At 39.9% G+C, this 16,397-nt stretch overlaps 1 protein-coding gene across 1 annotated transcript in view; it reads left to right on the forward strand.

The window, feature by feature from the left end:
- neb (nebulin) overlaps nt 1-16,397 on the forward strand; it is a 164,031-nt gene that overhangs the window by 54,041 nt on the left and 93,593 nt on the right. The window contains 16 exon segments of the mRNA XM_051930946.1: nt 112-423; nt 671-877; nt 1,287-1,391; nt 3,638-3,745; nt 3,923-4,234; nt 4,796-5,002; nt 5,262-5,366; nt 6,915-7,022; nt 8,252-8,563; nt 11,775-11,978; nt 12,299-12,403; nt 13,374-13,481; nt 14,076-14,387; nt 15,050-15,253; nt 15,692-15,796; nt 15,878-15,985. Of these exon segments, the coding sequence (XP_051786906.1) occupies nt 112-423; nt 671-877; nt 1,287-1,391; nt 3,638-3,745; nt 3,923-4,234; nt 4,796-5,002; nt 5,262-5,366; nt 6,915-7,022; nt 8,252-8,563; nt 11,775-11,978; nt 12,299-12,403; nt 13,374-13,481; nt 14,076-14,387; nt 15,050-15,253; nt 15,692-15,796; nt 15,878-15,985 (2,922 nt within the window).

A 16,397-nucleotide genomic window follows, 5' to 3' on the forward strand; every position in this document is an offset into this window, starting at 1 on the left:
GCCAGATAAGCCACAGTTAACAGCCAGATTAGGTTAACTGCTCGTGCTCCACACTGAGGTGACAGTCGGGTCAGGTGTCTTAACTATGCGACTGCATTTCTGTTTCAACAGTACAAATACAAGTTGGCCTATGAGAAGACCAGGGGCAAACATGTCGGCTTCCGCAGCTTGCAGGATGACCCTAAGCTGGTCCATTACATGAACGTTGCCAAAATGCAGAGTGAGAGAGAATACAAGAAGGACTATGAGAAGTCCAAGATCAAGTATCACACGCCGATTGACATGTTCAGCGTGATGGCGGCCAAGAAAGCTCAGGAGGTGGCCACCAATACTGGCTACAAGCAGCTGATTAGACATTACGTTACTTTGCCTGATTCTATGAGTCTGCAACTGGCCAGAAATATGATGCAGATCCAAAGTGATGTGAGTATCAATAAAAGGCCTTTCTTCAATGATATAAGACTGGTGACATACATTAGTTAAGGTTTTCATTTCTGCATTTCCAATTTGTGTGTAATGTGACTACAGATTTTTGCCTTAACAATATATTGCTAACGCTAATGCAATGAGAGGCTTGAATATTATTAAAAGTCTGTGTTGCTGTGACTAAAATGCTACAAATGAGTGCACACAATGATTAACTAAAGGTATTGTTTTTTGGAAATCTTAGAATCAATACAAGATGGAATACACGGGCTTCATGAAGGGTATGGGATGGGTTCCAATTGGCTCTTTGGAAGTTGAGAAAAACAAAAAAGCAGGGGAGATCCTGAGTGAAAAGAAGTATCGCCAGCATCCAGACACTGTTAAATTCACCAGCGTGCCCGACTCCATGGAAAATGTCCTTGCCCAAGCCAATGCCAAGATCATGAGTAAAGTAAGGGAATTTCTTATTTTAGTGTAAACTAAATTGAATGGCTTTCTCTTAAAAGTAATATTACATTACAATGGAGCTGTGACCCATCTAAAGTGAGTTCCTGACGAGGTCTAACCATTGACTATTCTGCACTGGAATTGATGGTATTGATACTTGTAGATTTTAGGACTATAGTTCAGCTCTCCGCATGTTCTTTTGCTTTGTATGAATGTACAGAAGGGAACAATGCCCGTCTCTGATCATTCAAAGATATGCTGTGATAAGGACTGCTATCTCGAAAATTGGCCAAGTGTGCCCTGTCTATGATGGGTTCCTACTTTTTTACTCCATCAGACTTCAACAGTTTTGACAATTGTTAGTCTAAGATATTATATAAATACTCAATTTATTTTTCTGCTTTATTCCCCAGCACTTGTATACTAAAGATTGGGACACAATGAAGACCAAAATACATGTCATGCCAGATACCCCGGAGATCATTCTTGCCAAGGCAAATGCAATCACCACAAGTGAGGTATGTCTCAATGTCGACCTTACGTAACTATAATATGGTGACACCGTGGTACAGAGGTTAGTGCTGCGGCCTCATAGTTCCAGATTCCAAATTGTAGCCCCAGTTGCTGTGATGCTTTTGCCAGTTTTCCTTATGGATTTTCTCCTTCATCCCAGAGATATGTGGGTTAAAGTAACTGGCAATTTAAAATGACCTTTCATGACGGGGTGTGGGTACGAGTGTGTATTCCTTGTGGTGGACTGGTTTCTGCCTTGGGCGTAGTGATGCCAAGATAGGCTCCATCTGTCTAAAAGGAATACCGGATTTCAGTTTTTCTTTCTTTCTTTCATAAATGTCATAAATTTTAGGTGCTCTTTATAGATTTGAGGGTACTGAATCCAGATGTAGCAACGGAATTGCTCTGTCACATCCAGTTTTGGGTTTAAACCAAAAAACAACAACACTTTAGAGAAAAAGTGATACATTTTTTAAATTATATAGGCTTGGAAAATGTATAAATTACACATATAATTGCTTTAAATATAAGTACTACTTACAAAAAGAAGTCAATTGGTTGTTGTTTTCCTCTTCTAATCCTCTGAAGGTGTTTGGCAGTTCAATACCAAACAGAGGTCTGCTAGCACTGACTCCCTCCACTTTCAACTAAAACGTCTCTCCATTTGAGCGAAGTGCTGGTGGATTCAAACGAGAATGTAGGGAACGGATTTTTTAAGACATGTTACACCCAACTGCTAGGTAGAAAGAGAGGAGCTCCTCAACTAGTTCCTTGCAGTTTTCTGTCTTTGTATTCTCAAGGAAATTGTGGCACGCACTTTCAAATGCCTCCCCAGTGTTAACTTCATACAGCTTGGATTTCAAGTTTGTCTTCTTGAAGAGCTCCTGTATTCAGATTTGTGGTCACCTTCTCTTATTTTTGCTTTGATAATGCAAAGAAACTTCTGCCGGAGGTATGCGTGTTACCTGGTCAGGAAGACAGATGGATCAAGCCCACCTTCCATACCTCTGTAAAAACCATTTACACAACAGCTTTCTCTCTTCTGCACCTTTGTAACCTTCTAAACATATTGCGGATTACCGGCTATTTTGAAGGAATAGGAAGAGAGGAAAAAGTACAGATTGAGAGCATAAAATGTGCAGCAAATGCTGGTTTTTATAATCTCAACTAACACCAAGAATGAGCTAGACTGCCATTTCTCAACTCAAAATAGACTTCAAATAATATTCTGAGCATGAGAATTTCTTGTGCTATGAAACTAATGTAATTTATTTTTCAAAAATCAACCATCTTTTTCCAAACAGTGTTTTTCACTGAATCCAATATCTTATGGAAACAGTTTGTGGTCGAGAAACTCCATCTTCAGAAATGGATTCAGCACACTGAAATCTGTAAACTACACTGATTTGTTGGCATCAGAGGGTTTCGTCGCAGTCCACTGTATTTAAAGCACTTCACAAATAATCAAAATAGCACCACAGAGACAAGAAACGAGGAGAAAGGAGCCCAGCGTTGGCACTAGTTTGAAGGTAACATCAGCAAGTACAGTACTAAGCAGCAAATAAAAAGGCACATGAATGAAACAGAACATTCAAACTATAAACAGGTACAAATACACCGTGGTTTAAGAGAGTGGACCGGGTTCTAGGTGCAGACTGACGTCACATTAAGGATATGGTCATTCAAGAGGGCACACGTAAAGCCTTTCAGGTAGCACTTTCCAAGATGAAGTCTGACTGGCATTGAATTTCTCATAATCTACATTAGCAAATGAAAAGCAAACATCAACCTAGCAAACAAAAGGTTATCATGGGGCAACATGACCTGAACAATATTGTGACACAGCAGTAGACCTTGAAAAGGCGTCCAGACCCCAGTGTGGTAAGACCCACTGTAGGCGGAGTGGTGGCTCCAAGGCTAGGGATCTGCACTGGCAATCAGAAGGTTGCTGGTTTGAATCCCGTAAAATGCCAAAAGGGACTCTGCTCTGTTGGGCCCTTAACCTGCAATTGCTAAGCGCATTGAGTAGTGAGAAAAGTGCTATATAAATGCAAAGAATTATTATTACTCCTAGCTGCTCATCGTAGCATCATAGTGGCTGGCCCTTGTGTCTCCATGGGAGTCCTCACTACTCTCCATGTCAAAGGTGTCACAGAAGCTACATATGGGTGCTGCGTTTCAACTGCCATGACAGCAAAGTCAGGTGTATTATCACATTATTTATTGTTATGAATTTTCTTTCTTTTTCCAGAAAAAATACCGACTTGCTATGGAAGAATCTAAGAAGAAAGGCTATGACCTAAGAGCCGATGCTATTTCAGTCAAAGCAGCTAAAGCTTCAAGGGACATTGCCAGTGATGTAAGAGTTTTACATTTTTTCGCTCTGAATTGTGTGCTTCATGGTGCTTTTATGATATTGAGAAGAGGTCTCTGAATAATAAGGCCATGTAATGTCTAATGACACTACATTACACCAAGCATGACATTGAAAAGTGTGTAAACCTGACATACCTTGGGCATTCTTTCTGTCTTCTAGTACAAATATAAACTGGCCTATGAAAAAGCACGAGGCAAACACGTTGGCTTCCGAAGTCTGCAGGATGATCCCAAGCTGGTGCACTACATGCGTGTAGCGAAGATGCAGAGTGACAGAGAATACAAGAAGGACTACGAGAAGTCCAAGACCAAGTACCACACGCCAGCAGACATGTTCAGCGTGAACGCTGCCAAGCAAGCCATGTCGGTCATAAGCAACACCAACTACAAGCACCTGATTCACCACTACTCTCTGTTACCTGACGCCATTAACGTTGAACTGGCTCGTAACATGAGTTCAATTCAAAGTGATGTAAGCATTTTAACACTTTTCCTTTATTCTGCTAGTAGAAATTACCTTTATATTTTTTCTTTGTTCATTTCCAGGTAAAAAAAATTAAATAGAAAAGCAAATATTAGTCCTCGGTGATTGATAAAATAAGTAATGCTTTAGGTTTAAAACATACTGTATGGTCAAAAGAGTAATACTGGTAGAGTTTCTAAAAATGTCAGAAAATAACACTTTACTCTTTACCATTGCAAATAAATTGCCAGCTATAACTATTAGCCACCACTGTACAGTAGGTCACTGCTCCAAAGTCATTCTCTGATAGACTTTCTTGGAACTTAAGTTTATTTGTCATCCTTTAAAAAAGTAAAATATTGTTGATGAATACAGAAGTAGTGTGTAGGGGTATGGGGGCCTGGAATAAGGTGTCCAGGTGTGCATCTCCAGCATCAGGTAAGAAGAGTGCAGTCAATTGAGGCACATGGACTGGACTGGATTGTTCTCCTATTGTCCAGAAGTTTGCTCATGCTTATACTGTAACATTCTGGTATCTGTAGTAACCTTTTTTCTTAATTTCCTGTACAGAATATGTATAAAAGTGATTATAACAGCTGGTTCAAGGGAATAGGATGGGTGCCGATTGGAGCTCTAGAAGTGGAGACGGCCAAAAATGCCTCCAAAATCAGGAGTGAGCACAAGTACAGGCAACACCCCAGCAACTTCAAGTTCTCGAGTCTGACTGACTCCATGGACATGGTCCTTGCAAAGACAAATGCACAGATTATGAATAAGGTACGCGTCTAACCCACAATGTCATGCTTTTTGATTTTAAATTTGATTTCTGTTGTCTGTCTTACTTTCTACCTTACTGGGTAAAGTGAAGAAATGTGGTATCCTAATAATGTAAATTAATGATTTTTTTTGTCATGTTCATTGTTTTAGTTTAAATGAGTATTTGGATTTTGTACAGTAGGTCTATCACAGTTATCATGTCACAGGACAGCCAGCTTACTGCTCATTTGATAACATCTGAACTCTCTTTTCCTTACAGCATCGTTACATTGAAGCCTGGGAGGCAGAGAAAGGAAAAATTCATGTCATGCCCGACACTCCGGAAATCCTTCAAGCCAAGCAAAATAAAGTGACATTCAGTGAGGTAAGTCCCATGTGTTCCTAAAAACGTCAAGAGATGTGGCACGAGCATGTGCATAAAAACAGGGTCTAGCAGAAGCACAAAGTTCACATCAGTGTCCACTGTGCGGTATGTCAGCTAAAACAACAATCCACCACCTGGCAGAATTACATTCACAATCTTCAGTACTTTTGATTTTATGATTGTCAGTGATGCTTTTTTAAAAGAGATACACGTATAAAACACTGACTGCTCAGTTACAGTTGTTTTAAATTGAACCCTGCCAGGACTCCAAACTATGACTTTGGCCCTTCCTCAGTATATGAAGGAAAGGAAATTGAAAATAAAGATGCCAGTCATTGTTCACTCAATTTCTTTATGTCGGGTTGAGGTTTTACAGCACACCTTGGAATTTCAACAATACAGTATGTACATTAAAGAACCATCAATAACAAATCAAGTCAAATTAATAATATATTGAACAATTATTATAAAAGTAAAATTGAATAAATCGGACTCTGAAGCTGCATGAATAAAAGGTAAAGTACCATTTCCAGTTAGCGGAAATAGCCCAAAAGTTGATAGAAATCTACACTTTGTACCTAATACTTATATGCAAAATTTGGTTAACCCAAGTGAAAGCGTACTCAAGTTATTGTGTTTACATACACACAGACACAGACAGACAGAGAGACGGACATAATTCCAAAAATGGAGGTCTGAAACTTAGAGTTTCATCAAAATCTCCACATTGAATTTTGAGACAATTACAATACTTTCCTTATACTTTATATACCAGAAAGTAAAAATTACAGATAGCACAACAGGTCACCAAGTGAACTTTAGTTGGGCGTGGGAATATTGGAACAGCCTAGCAGAAGAAGTAGGTAAATACAACAATGCCACGTGTAAAGGTGTGCCTGCAGTAGCTCCATTAAATCCAAATGGGTCCAGTAGTAATTTCTAGATGGACACCAACTGAGAGAGATTACCTGTCACAAGGTCACCTGTAGTTCCTCAGTTAAGGCACAGAATTGTTAGGGCCCTGTACCTTACAGAGGAGATCTAGCAGCTCAGGTGCAGTTATGGATGTTGAGCTTTTTTAAATGTAACGCAGGCCTCAGGGGTGCAGTGGAAAGCCTGGGGAGATTATTTGAAATGCCTCCAGTGTGGATATAAACAGCTAGTCCTTGCAAATATGTTTTGGTTCTGGGGAATGGTGGTTAAGCTGGGGTGTATCCTTTCCTTATATTTTGTTTTTGATAATAAATAAAATTATTATGTATATATTGTAGTCATTTATATCAACGTTATTACAGGTCTTACTGTCCTGTATCCACGCACATATATATAAGGTGGTCCAGATCTAACTATGCAACTTTTAATGCAATGCAATAATTGCATAATTAGATCTGGACCACCCTGTATATGTATAGGAGTGTGTGTGTGTGTGTGTGTGTCTCTGTGTGCATGCTGTATGTTCCATATTTGTATTAATTTATAGCAGTATATACCAAAGTTGATATTAAGTTGTCCTAAATTATGAATGACTTGCTGTTCTTTACACTCCAGAAAATGTACAAACATGGATGGGAGGAAGAGAAGAAGAAGGGCTATGACCTAAGAGCAGATGCCATTTCAATCAAAGCTGCTAAATCCAGCCGGGACATTGCTAGTGATGTAAGTTCGCTTTCACTCTTCTTTCCACTCTCATCTTCTTTCTTTTCCAATGGTATAAATAATGATGTGATGTGCTGTGAGGTCAGTTGGCGGCTAAGTACTCTCCAGATTTGTTTTGTCTCCTTTTTTCATTTTGCCTTCCCCTACTGAAATACGAGCATAATTAGATTTTAAATGAGCTATTTCCTCAAAGAATTCACTGATCATTTTACATTTGTAAGCAAGAAATTGCAGGCTGCTTGTGATTAACAACAACACTTTTCATACCGACGCATAGAATTTAAAATATACTTATATAAAATATATTTAAAATATACCAGCAAAACCAAGGAGCTGGTGGTGGATTTTAGGAGGCCCAGACCCCTCATGGACCCCATGATCATCAGAGGTGACTGTGTGCAGATGGTGCAGACCTATAAATACCTGGGAGTGCAGCTGGATGATAAATTAGACTGGACTTCCAATACTGGTGCTCTGTGTAAGAAAGGACAGAGCCGGTTATACTACCTTAGAAGGCTGGCGTCCTTCAACATCTGCAATAAGATGCTGCAGATGTTCTATCAGACGGTTGTGGCAAGTGCCCTCTTCTACGAGGTGGTGTGCTGGGGAGGCAGCATTAAGAAGAAAGACGCCTCACGCCTGGACAAACTGGTGAGGAAGGCAGGCTCTATTGTTGGCACGGAGCTGGACAGTTTAACATCTGTGGCAGAGCGACGGGCACTGAGCAGACTCCTGTCAATCATGGAGAATCCATTGCATCCACTGAACAGGATCATCTCCAGACAGAGGAGCAGCTTCAGCGACAGACTGCTGTCACCATCCTGCTCCACTGACAGACTGAGAAGATCGTTCCTCCCCCAAACTATGCGACTCTTCAATTCCACCCGGGGGGGTAAATGTTAACATTATATAAAGTTATTGTCTGTTTTTACCTGCATTGTTATCAATCTTTAATTTAATATTGTTTTTTGTATCAGTAAGGTGCTGCTGGAGTATGTGAATTCCCCCTTGGGATTAATAAAGTATCTATCTATCTACTGCAGCTTAAAATAAATGTTTGTGTAGTTGTTGTCTACAGCAGCGGGGAGCTTCCTGATGAAGCTTTTAAGACCTCCACAGATACGGTTTCAGCTTGATATTCTTTCTTTTTAAATGCCATCCACTTCTTGTACGGTGTGATGTGTGTAAGTCATATGCTTCAATAACGGAGTCACACTCCTCTGTTACAGTATAAATACAAGGAAGGCTTCCGGAAGCAGACGGGACACCACATCGGGGCCCGCAGCATCAAGGATGACCCCAAACTTCTTCTCGCCATGCATGCTGCCAAGATTGCCAGCGACATGGAATACAAGAAGGACTTTGAGAAAGGGAAGACCAAGTTCAACATGCCAGTGGACATGCTGGGCTTTGTCCTGGCAAAGAAATGCCAGACGCTGGTCAGTGACATCGACTACAGAAACATCTTACACCAGTGGACCTGCCTGCCGGATCAGAACGATGTTGTCCATGCCAGGAAAGTCTATGACTTGCAGAGCGATGTAAGTTTGGATTCTTCTGTTTTATAATTAATTCTGAAAGCTTGAATAGCTATCCTGAACATTTATATTACTGACCTGACACTTAAGCCGCGCACGGAGCAGAATGATAAATCCATTCGTCGTTGTTTCGCACGTTGACGTTACAATATCTTTGATATGGCGGCTCTAAACCCGAGAGTACCCACCAGAGGCGGCCTTAGGGGTGTGCGGAGCCTGGGGCTGACCAACTCCACGCAGGGCCGTTTACGTCAAACGCTGTTACCGGTATGTGTGGACTGTACAAACTTAACTGCGAATTGAATAACAAATTATGGTAACATACACCGGATTTTCTCATTACTGTATACAGCTACATTTTTTGCAAGATAACACGCGGACTTTATCAAAATATAACTGGAGAATATAACTTGACAAATCCGCTCGAACGGGACACGCGGATCTCAAAAGCGGGGCCCTCGTAGGCGCGTCGCCCCACTTGTCACCCCCAAACGGCGCTCTGGGTGCCCGAGTGAGTGTGGCAGTGACTGACTAACTAAGTACGTAAGTAAGTGATCGCGTCCCGGCTCCCCGCCCAGCGCCGAGTACTGGTCTTGCAGGGACGGTCTTAACTTACTATCCCGGCGTAAAGTAAACTACACGTTTCTTGATTTCCTGTGCAAAGTCTTCGAAACGGCGTCACTTACACTCCGGTGCCTTGATATTCAGTCCTCTTCGCCTGGCGAGCGAGACGCGGATGGAGGATTGGCGCGGGAAGATTTGGCGCGCAGGAGGCGGCGGGAGACGGCGGGGCTTCACTGAAGTGCGCGTGTGGCCAGCCGGTCGGACGCCGTGGATCGGCGGCTCCATGGCCGTTAGTCACAGCCTGCTGCTGCACTACATCTTCGGTGCGCTGAAACGATGGAAGAGCTTACGCAGTAAGTAAAACTGAGGTAAACTTTAAACGACCTTATTTAGGGGGTTGACAGTCGCGTGAAGGGGATGCACAGCTCAGCCAACCGCGTACTGCTCGCCTGTAGACCGAAGACAAGCCAGACTCAGTACGGAAAAATGAGCCGGCTTTACTTTATTTTCCGGTATTAGTTAAGTGTTTAAGAAACAGCTGATACTTTGCTTCAGACCCGCTGACCCCAGCTTGGGAGGGGGGGGGGGGGGGGGGGTATGATACTTAGGTCAAAATCACCCCCCCTCCGCAAACCAAGTTCACTCCGTTTTGTCAGTTTTATGAAATACTAAATCCGTGAAGGACCGACTACTAATGTATACGCTTAATAAACAGTTAAACGGGGCGATTCCCTGTCTCGCTTCACCTTTTTGAGACGTTTGCTCGCTTAATAAAATCCTAATAATGAGAATTAACAACAAACAGAGCACCCATGTGGGCTAAGAGGCGGCAGCCGTAGCGGTCAGTAGATAACACACAAATAACGGGAATGAACACCACAGCGCTGATGGTGACTGCCATTCAAACACAGGGGTGTCCAGCTCTGGGCCTGGTGGGCCGCTGTATCTGCAGGTTTTCATTCTGACCCTTTTCCTAATCAGTGATCAGTTTTCTCTGCTAATTAACTCCTTTTTCCCTTCATTTTAATAGCCCTGTTTTTAAGGATTCAGTCCACTGAATTGATTTGTTTCTTCATTAAATGGCAGCCAAACAGAAATGAGACGACAGATGACCAGCTAAACTGGGATTTCAAACTCCAGCCACTTTCTTAATGAGAAGCCAGTTCTTGCTGTTAATTAAACCTGTTATTTAATTTCACTGCTTGTTGCTGCTCTCATTCTGCCACAGCAGACTTTTCCCAAACTGTTGATTTTTCAGTTTTTTCTAAGAGCGCCGTCAAGATGTTTTGGTGACCTGAGAGATCAGCCTCAGACCTTCACCTTTCTTTATTATCAGACTAGACAAAGAGCCCGTTTCAATAACGTAAGATGAAACAGGCACGAGTTTGTGTCAGCAGTGTATGAAGAACAAATGACAAGTAACGAAGAAGTTGTTTTGTAATGATTGTAGTCCGCTTTACTCATTACTGTACAGCCTTGTACTGTTAGTTGATGAATTTTCCAGGCCTATAGTCTAATATTGAATGATATTGTGTGATGGGCACAGGTGAGCTGGTCATGCGGCGGCTCATTTTGTGTCTCATTATTGTTTGGCTGCTCATTAAAGGAAAAAGAAACAACTAAGGGACCTGAGTCACGTTAATTAAAACTAAGGCAGAACAAGTTAATTAGCAGCAAAAACTGGTCACTAATGAAGAAGATGGTTAGAGTGAAAACCTGCAGCCACCGTGGCCCTCCAGGCCCAGAGTTTGACACCCGTGTACAAAGACATACAGAAATGTTTACTGCATGCCTACAGTCGAACATTTAGCGAACCCGATTAGGGAATTTCTGCACTGACACTAAAACACAGAAGAGATGGGAAGTAACAGCTTGTTGGATTTAAGACAGGAGGTGGCTGGGACAAGAAACAACCTGCAGCCACAAGGCCTCTCCAAGGACTACATCTGAATCACTTGTACCTGCTTTCCTATTTTCACAAGATGCTTTTGGTCCAAACATAACTAGAACTTTTTGTGGCACAGTAGTTAACTATGAAGTTCAAGAGATTTGCACCAAGACTGTACTCTGTGTCTGGTGGACTCTTACCAAGCCGTTTAATCAGCCGAGTTAAAAGAAGTTCCAAGCGGCTCTGAACACTTAGAACTGTGAGGACAGAGAGCATACCAGACGGACTCTCCCTGGGAGTTCTGGGTGCTCTGAGTAAATGGCACTTTGGTTTTGGATCCTGGGGGATTCAGCTGGAGATAATTGGGCTTAATCCATGTGCTCCATGTGCTCATCCCTTCCTAGTCTAGTCGTTAGAAACAAATCATTTTGTTAGATTTTTGTAGTCTGGAAGTTTTTCATGTTTTATCCTGCTACACAGCACAGCTGCCAGTTGTAAGTTAAACCTCAAGTTACAGTAGATGTGTGGAAATATATACTGTACACATTTAAGGGTTATTTTAACACAATAGCAGTTAATATAACACTGCTCATTTTGCTGTGTACCATTGCTGTAGCGACTGCCTTAATATCAAATTCTCAAAAATATTTCAAGAATACATTTCACTTGCTGTAAAATTTCTCTTTCATGCCATTTAGGTTACACACTAGAATGTTCAAATTGTACTGTATACTTATATGTATATTTTTTATTTTCTACCAGGCGGCATATAAAGCAGACTTACAGTGGTTGAGGGGCATTGGCTGGACTCCCATTGGGTCTCTTGATGTTGAAAAAGCCAAGAAAGCAAGTGAGATTCTGAGTGAGCACAGGTATCGCCAGCATCCAAGCACATGGAAATACACAAGCACAATGAAAGACATGCCTATGGTCCTTGCTAAGGCCAATGCACACACAATGAACCAGGTATGTTACTTCTCCTAATTTATTATTCACCTTATTATTTATTTGGCTGCTGAGGGAGCTTATGGCTCCAGATGATCCTGTTATGCAAAATGAAAATTCTTAATTGACCCCAATTGTTGTCTGCTGCACCTTTCAGTGTTACACCTCATTTCATAGCGTCTTTAAGTTGCTGGTGCTTGTTTATTAGTGCACATCAAATAAATGCTGTTGATTCAAGGATACATCATGTTGTGTTCTCAGTTAAGATTTGTTTTACATTTGGAGTGAATGAATGCATAAATTCAAATAAATTTTATTTACTTTCATTTTTCTCTCAACAGAATTTATATAAACAAGCCTGGGAAAACGAGAAGAGTCAGATCCACATCATGCCAGATACTCCTGAAATCATTTTGGCCAAATCTAACCTGATCAACACAAGTGAGGTAAAGCCAGCAAATCCATGTCAAAACAGGGAAAAATTAACTGGTTAATCAGATAGTTAGGAGCTTCTCCCAGTCTGCTATACAATATGCTATCCTACACTGTCATGCTCTAGGTGCATTGTTTTCCATTTTTCAATGACAAAAGTGTCTTATGACAAAAAAAATCACTTTTATATTTGTGGGGCTTATTCAGCTATGACTGCTCTACTCAGGGTGTTAGAGAGAAGGGACATGTTACATGTTTATAAGCACATGCGAGTAAGAACTTCACTGGACTCTGTACACCTGGCAGTAATCACCCTAAACCTAAACTTAACACAAGAAGTACTTTGGTGCTTTGATCCACAGACAGGAAAATGTCGAGATTTACTGTTTCCGCTTTACACACCTATGCGTGGGTTACACACAACCAATTATTGATTATCTACAATCACTACAGGAATCGCTTTTAACAAGATTATAAAGTATAGGATAAAAGAGAAGTTTGAAATATATATATATATATATATATATATATGTATATATATATATATGTATATATACATATATATATGTGTATGTATGTATATATATATATGTATGTATATGCGGGCACGCACATAAAAAGTACATTCCATTTTTTTTTGGATTTAAAATTATTTATATTATAACTGTGCCATAACAAGACTGGATTTAAGATCTCTATTATTTAGAAATTCATAATTATATGTAATTTATTTCAATTTGAATTATTTTGTGGCTGTAATTTGTAGAGTGCTGTAAATGTTTAATAAAATTGTTGTAATCCTAAATGTTCTTTTTGATATAAGTATAAGTGACTTTGTTATATTCTATTATTTCTTCTGTTTTGCATATCACAAACTCAGAAGATTGTAACAAAATCTTTCATGGAAAAATCGGTTATTAAAAGCTTTAAAATGTATAACATTTCAAAGTTTTAATTCTTTTTCCTTGATTTTGCTTTTCACAGAAATTGTATAAAATGGGCTATGAGGAACTAAAGAAGAAGGGCTATGACCTGAGAGCTGATGCAATTTCAGTGAAGGCTGCAAAGGCATCAAGAGACATCGCTAGTGATGTAAGAAAGATTTGAAGAGACACCAGTTACTGTTGTGCAGATCTAAATTATACTGAAGCCAGGCATTGCACATTCCATTGTATTAATTAAACAAAGCATAATTAGAAATCTGTTTATTGTCTTGTAATAATAGGGGGTGTCCTTGTGGCCGCCCTTCTTATACAGAAATATACCAAAGAAGTCAGAAAAGAATAAAAATCGCTCCTTTATTAACAAAAAAAAAGAATTCAAGGGAAGGACAATCAAAATGTCATTCATTAATTTAGTGCACATTATATTTTAGAAAGGCTACAGTAAACCATAATCTGCATTTTTGTGTTAAACTATGTATAATCTTCTAACTTTCAATCATTGCAAATTTACAACTTTAATCAGATGCAGTTTTAAAGCCTGGCAGTGAAAGGGTACAGCAGTTTATATGAGATTTAGTGTACTTATCATGGAAATAAAATTATGAAGGCTTTTAAAGATTCTGTTGTTATAAGTGTAAGCAGTATGTTTCTATAAAAACATTAAGAAGGTATATTTACGATGGGTGTTATTGTAAAGATTTTTTGTGGAAAATTTACTGATGTCCATTTTTCTGATCTTCAGTACAAATACAAAGAAGGGTTCCGCAAACAAACCGGCCACCACATCGGTGCTCGCAGTATCAAGGATGACCCCAAACTTCTACTGGCCATGCATGCAGCTAAAATTGCCAGTGACATGGAGTACAAGAAGGACTTTGAGAAGGGGAAGACCAGGTTCAACATGCCAGTGGACATGCTGGGTTTTGTTCTTGCCAAGAAATGCCAGACGTTGGTCAGCGACATTGACTATAGGAATATCATACACCAGTGGACCTGCCTGCCAGACCAGAACGATGTTGTCCATGCCAGGAAAGTCTACGACTTGCAGAGCGATGTAAGTTCAGATTCTTTTATTGTATTGTGCATTCTGAAATCTCAAACAGCTGTCCTGATCATTTATTTTGTTAATTATTATAATGTGTATGTGTTGTTTACTGGTAAAACAGCACTTACTGTAATTGCTTAATTAAGTAATTGGTGCAAATTCTATGTGAGAGACACAGAAATGTTTGTGTTTGTTTGCTCATCAAAACCACAAGTACAAGCTGACATCGCACACGTTGAGTGTAGTAAACTAAATGGGTAATCCACCCATCCAGTAGGGCCCAGGTCTTTTTAACGAGAGAGATCTCATCAATCAGTTCTTTAGGTAATCTTTTATCTCACCTTACTGCTAACATTATTGAAATATTTCATTTATTATCAAGCACTATGTGGTTTAGTACTTTGTGCATTTAAAGTGCTTGACTTCATAGCGTTGCTTAAACAGCTCATAAAGCAAATCTTATTATTTCATGAATATACAGATTTTTTTTTCAGGTACAAAACAACTGGCATGCAAGTTTCCCCTCTTGACTTTGTTGCCAGTAGATTTTATTTATTGTTTTTTGGAATACTGTACAAGAGAGGTAATTTATTGAAATAAAAAAAGGAAAGTGGTGATTTGTGGTCTTCCAAGTATCTGTCACTTTGCTTTTTTCCGACTCTGCACCAAAGGTTTCCTATAAAGCTGACTTGCAGTGGCTGAGGGGTATTGGATGGACTCCCATCGGGTCATTTGATGTTGAAAAATCCAAGAAAGCCAGTGAGATCCTGAGTGAGCACAAGTACCGTCAGCATCCAAGCAGCTGGAAATTTACAAGCAAAACAGACGCCATGCCCATGGTCTTGGCGAGAAATAATGCCCTCACAGTAAACAAGGTACCTTAAGTGTTAATAATCAAATTATTGTTGCAGTATCAATTTACCTTCAAGGAAGGAATCTTACAGTATTTCAGTTTTCAGAGGTATTTTTGTAAAATGTCTAAAATCTGCATTGATCTTAATATATTTGATTAATGTGAAAAAAGTTGGTCGTGGTAGCAAAGCAAGCATATTGTCCTTGTTATAGGACATCCTTACTGTTAGGTATGTCAGACTTCAGCATTATTGCACTTTATTTTTGAAGGCTTTTATGTTTCCATTGAAATAAACCTTTTATAAAGTTGATTTTTTTTTAGCAATTTGCATCTACAGTATACCTTTAATTTACATGTAACAACATCTACATTGCCATGACCTGATTTATTTAATACCTGTTATATTATGAATGAGATCTTCTAGGATGGATCTCAAACCTTCTCTTGACATATCTTGCAGAATCTGTACACTAAAGATTGGGAGAAATTGAAGACTCAAATCCATATGATGCCAGATACCCCAGAAATCGAACTGGCCCGGCAGAACAAACTAAATTACAGTGAGGTAAGGACATCCCTTGCTGATGTGTCTTTACCCCATGGACTTTTGTTTGTAGTAAAATAACAATGTTTCCATTCTTTGTAGAAACAATACAGGCTCGCAATGGAGGAAGCCAAGAAGAAGGGGTATGACTTGCGCGCTGATGCCATCTCCATCAAAGCTGCCAAGGCCTCTAGGGATATTGCTAGTGACGTATGTATGGCATATTGATTCCAAGAGTTTAGCATGACCAGATACTGTTGGACTGAAATGCCTTTGAAGTGAGATTATCTTATTAGAGATCATTAAAACTGATAGGGTGGGCAAGCATCCACCATTGCTCATTATCACAAGGTCAAGGCACTTGACTTCCATCTCCTCATATTTACAGGAGCTTCCTTTCACATTTCTAATACATGCAAATTAGGTTAACTGGCATTACTGAGGTGCCCGTTACTTTGTGTGTGTGTGTGTGTGTGTGTGTGTGAATGCATGTAATTATGTAGAGTAGTAAATGAGCTGCACCTACAGGATGAGCCCGGTTTTAAATTCATAGCTCCAAAGATAAGTTCCCAAGATACCTGACTTTAAAAGTGAATTAAGCAAATGATTGGATATATGGTCC

Source organism: Erpetoichthys calabaricus, chromosome 8 (genome assembly GCF_900747795.2).
Source record: "Erpetoichthys calabaricus chromosome 8, fErpCal1.3, whole genome shotgun sequence".
Classification (NCBI taxonomy): domain Eukaryota; kingdom Metazoa; phylum Chordata; class Cladistia; order Polypteriformes; family Polypteridae; genus Erpetoichthys; species Erpetoichthys calabaricus.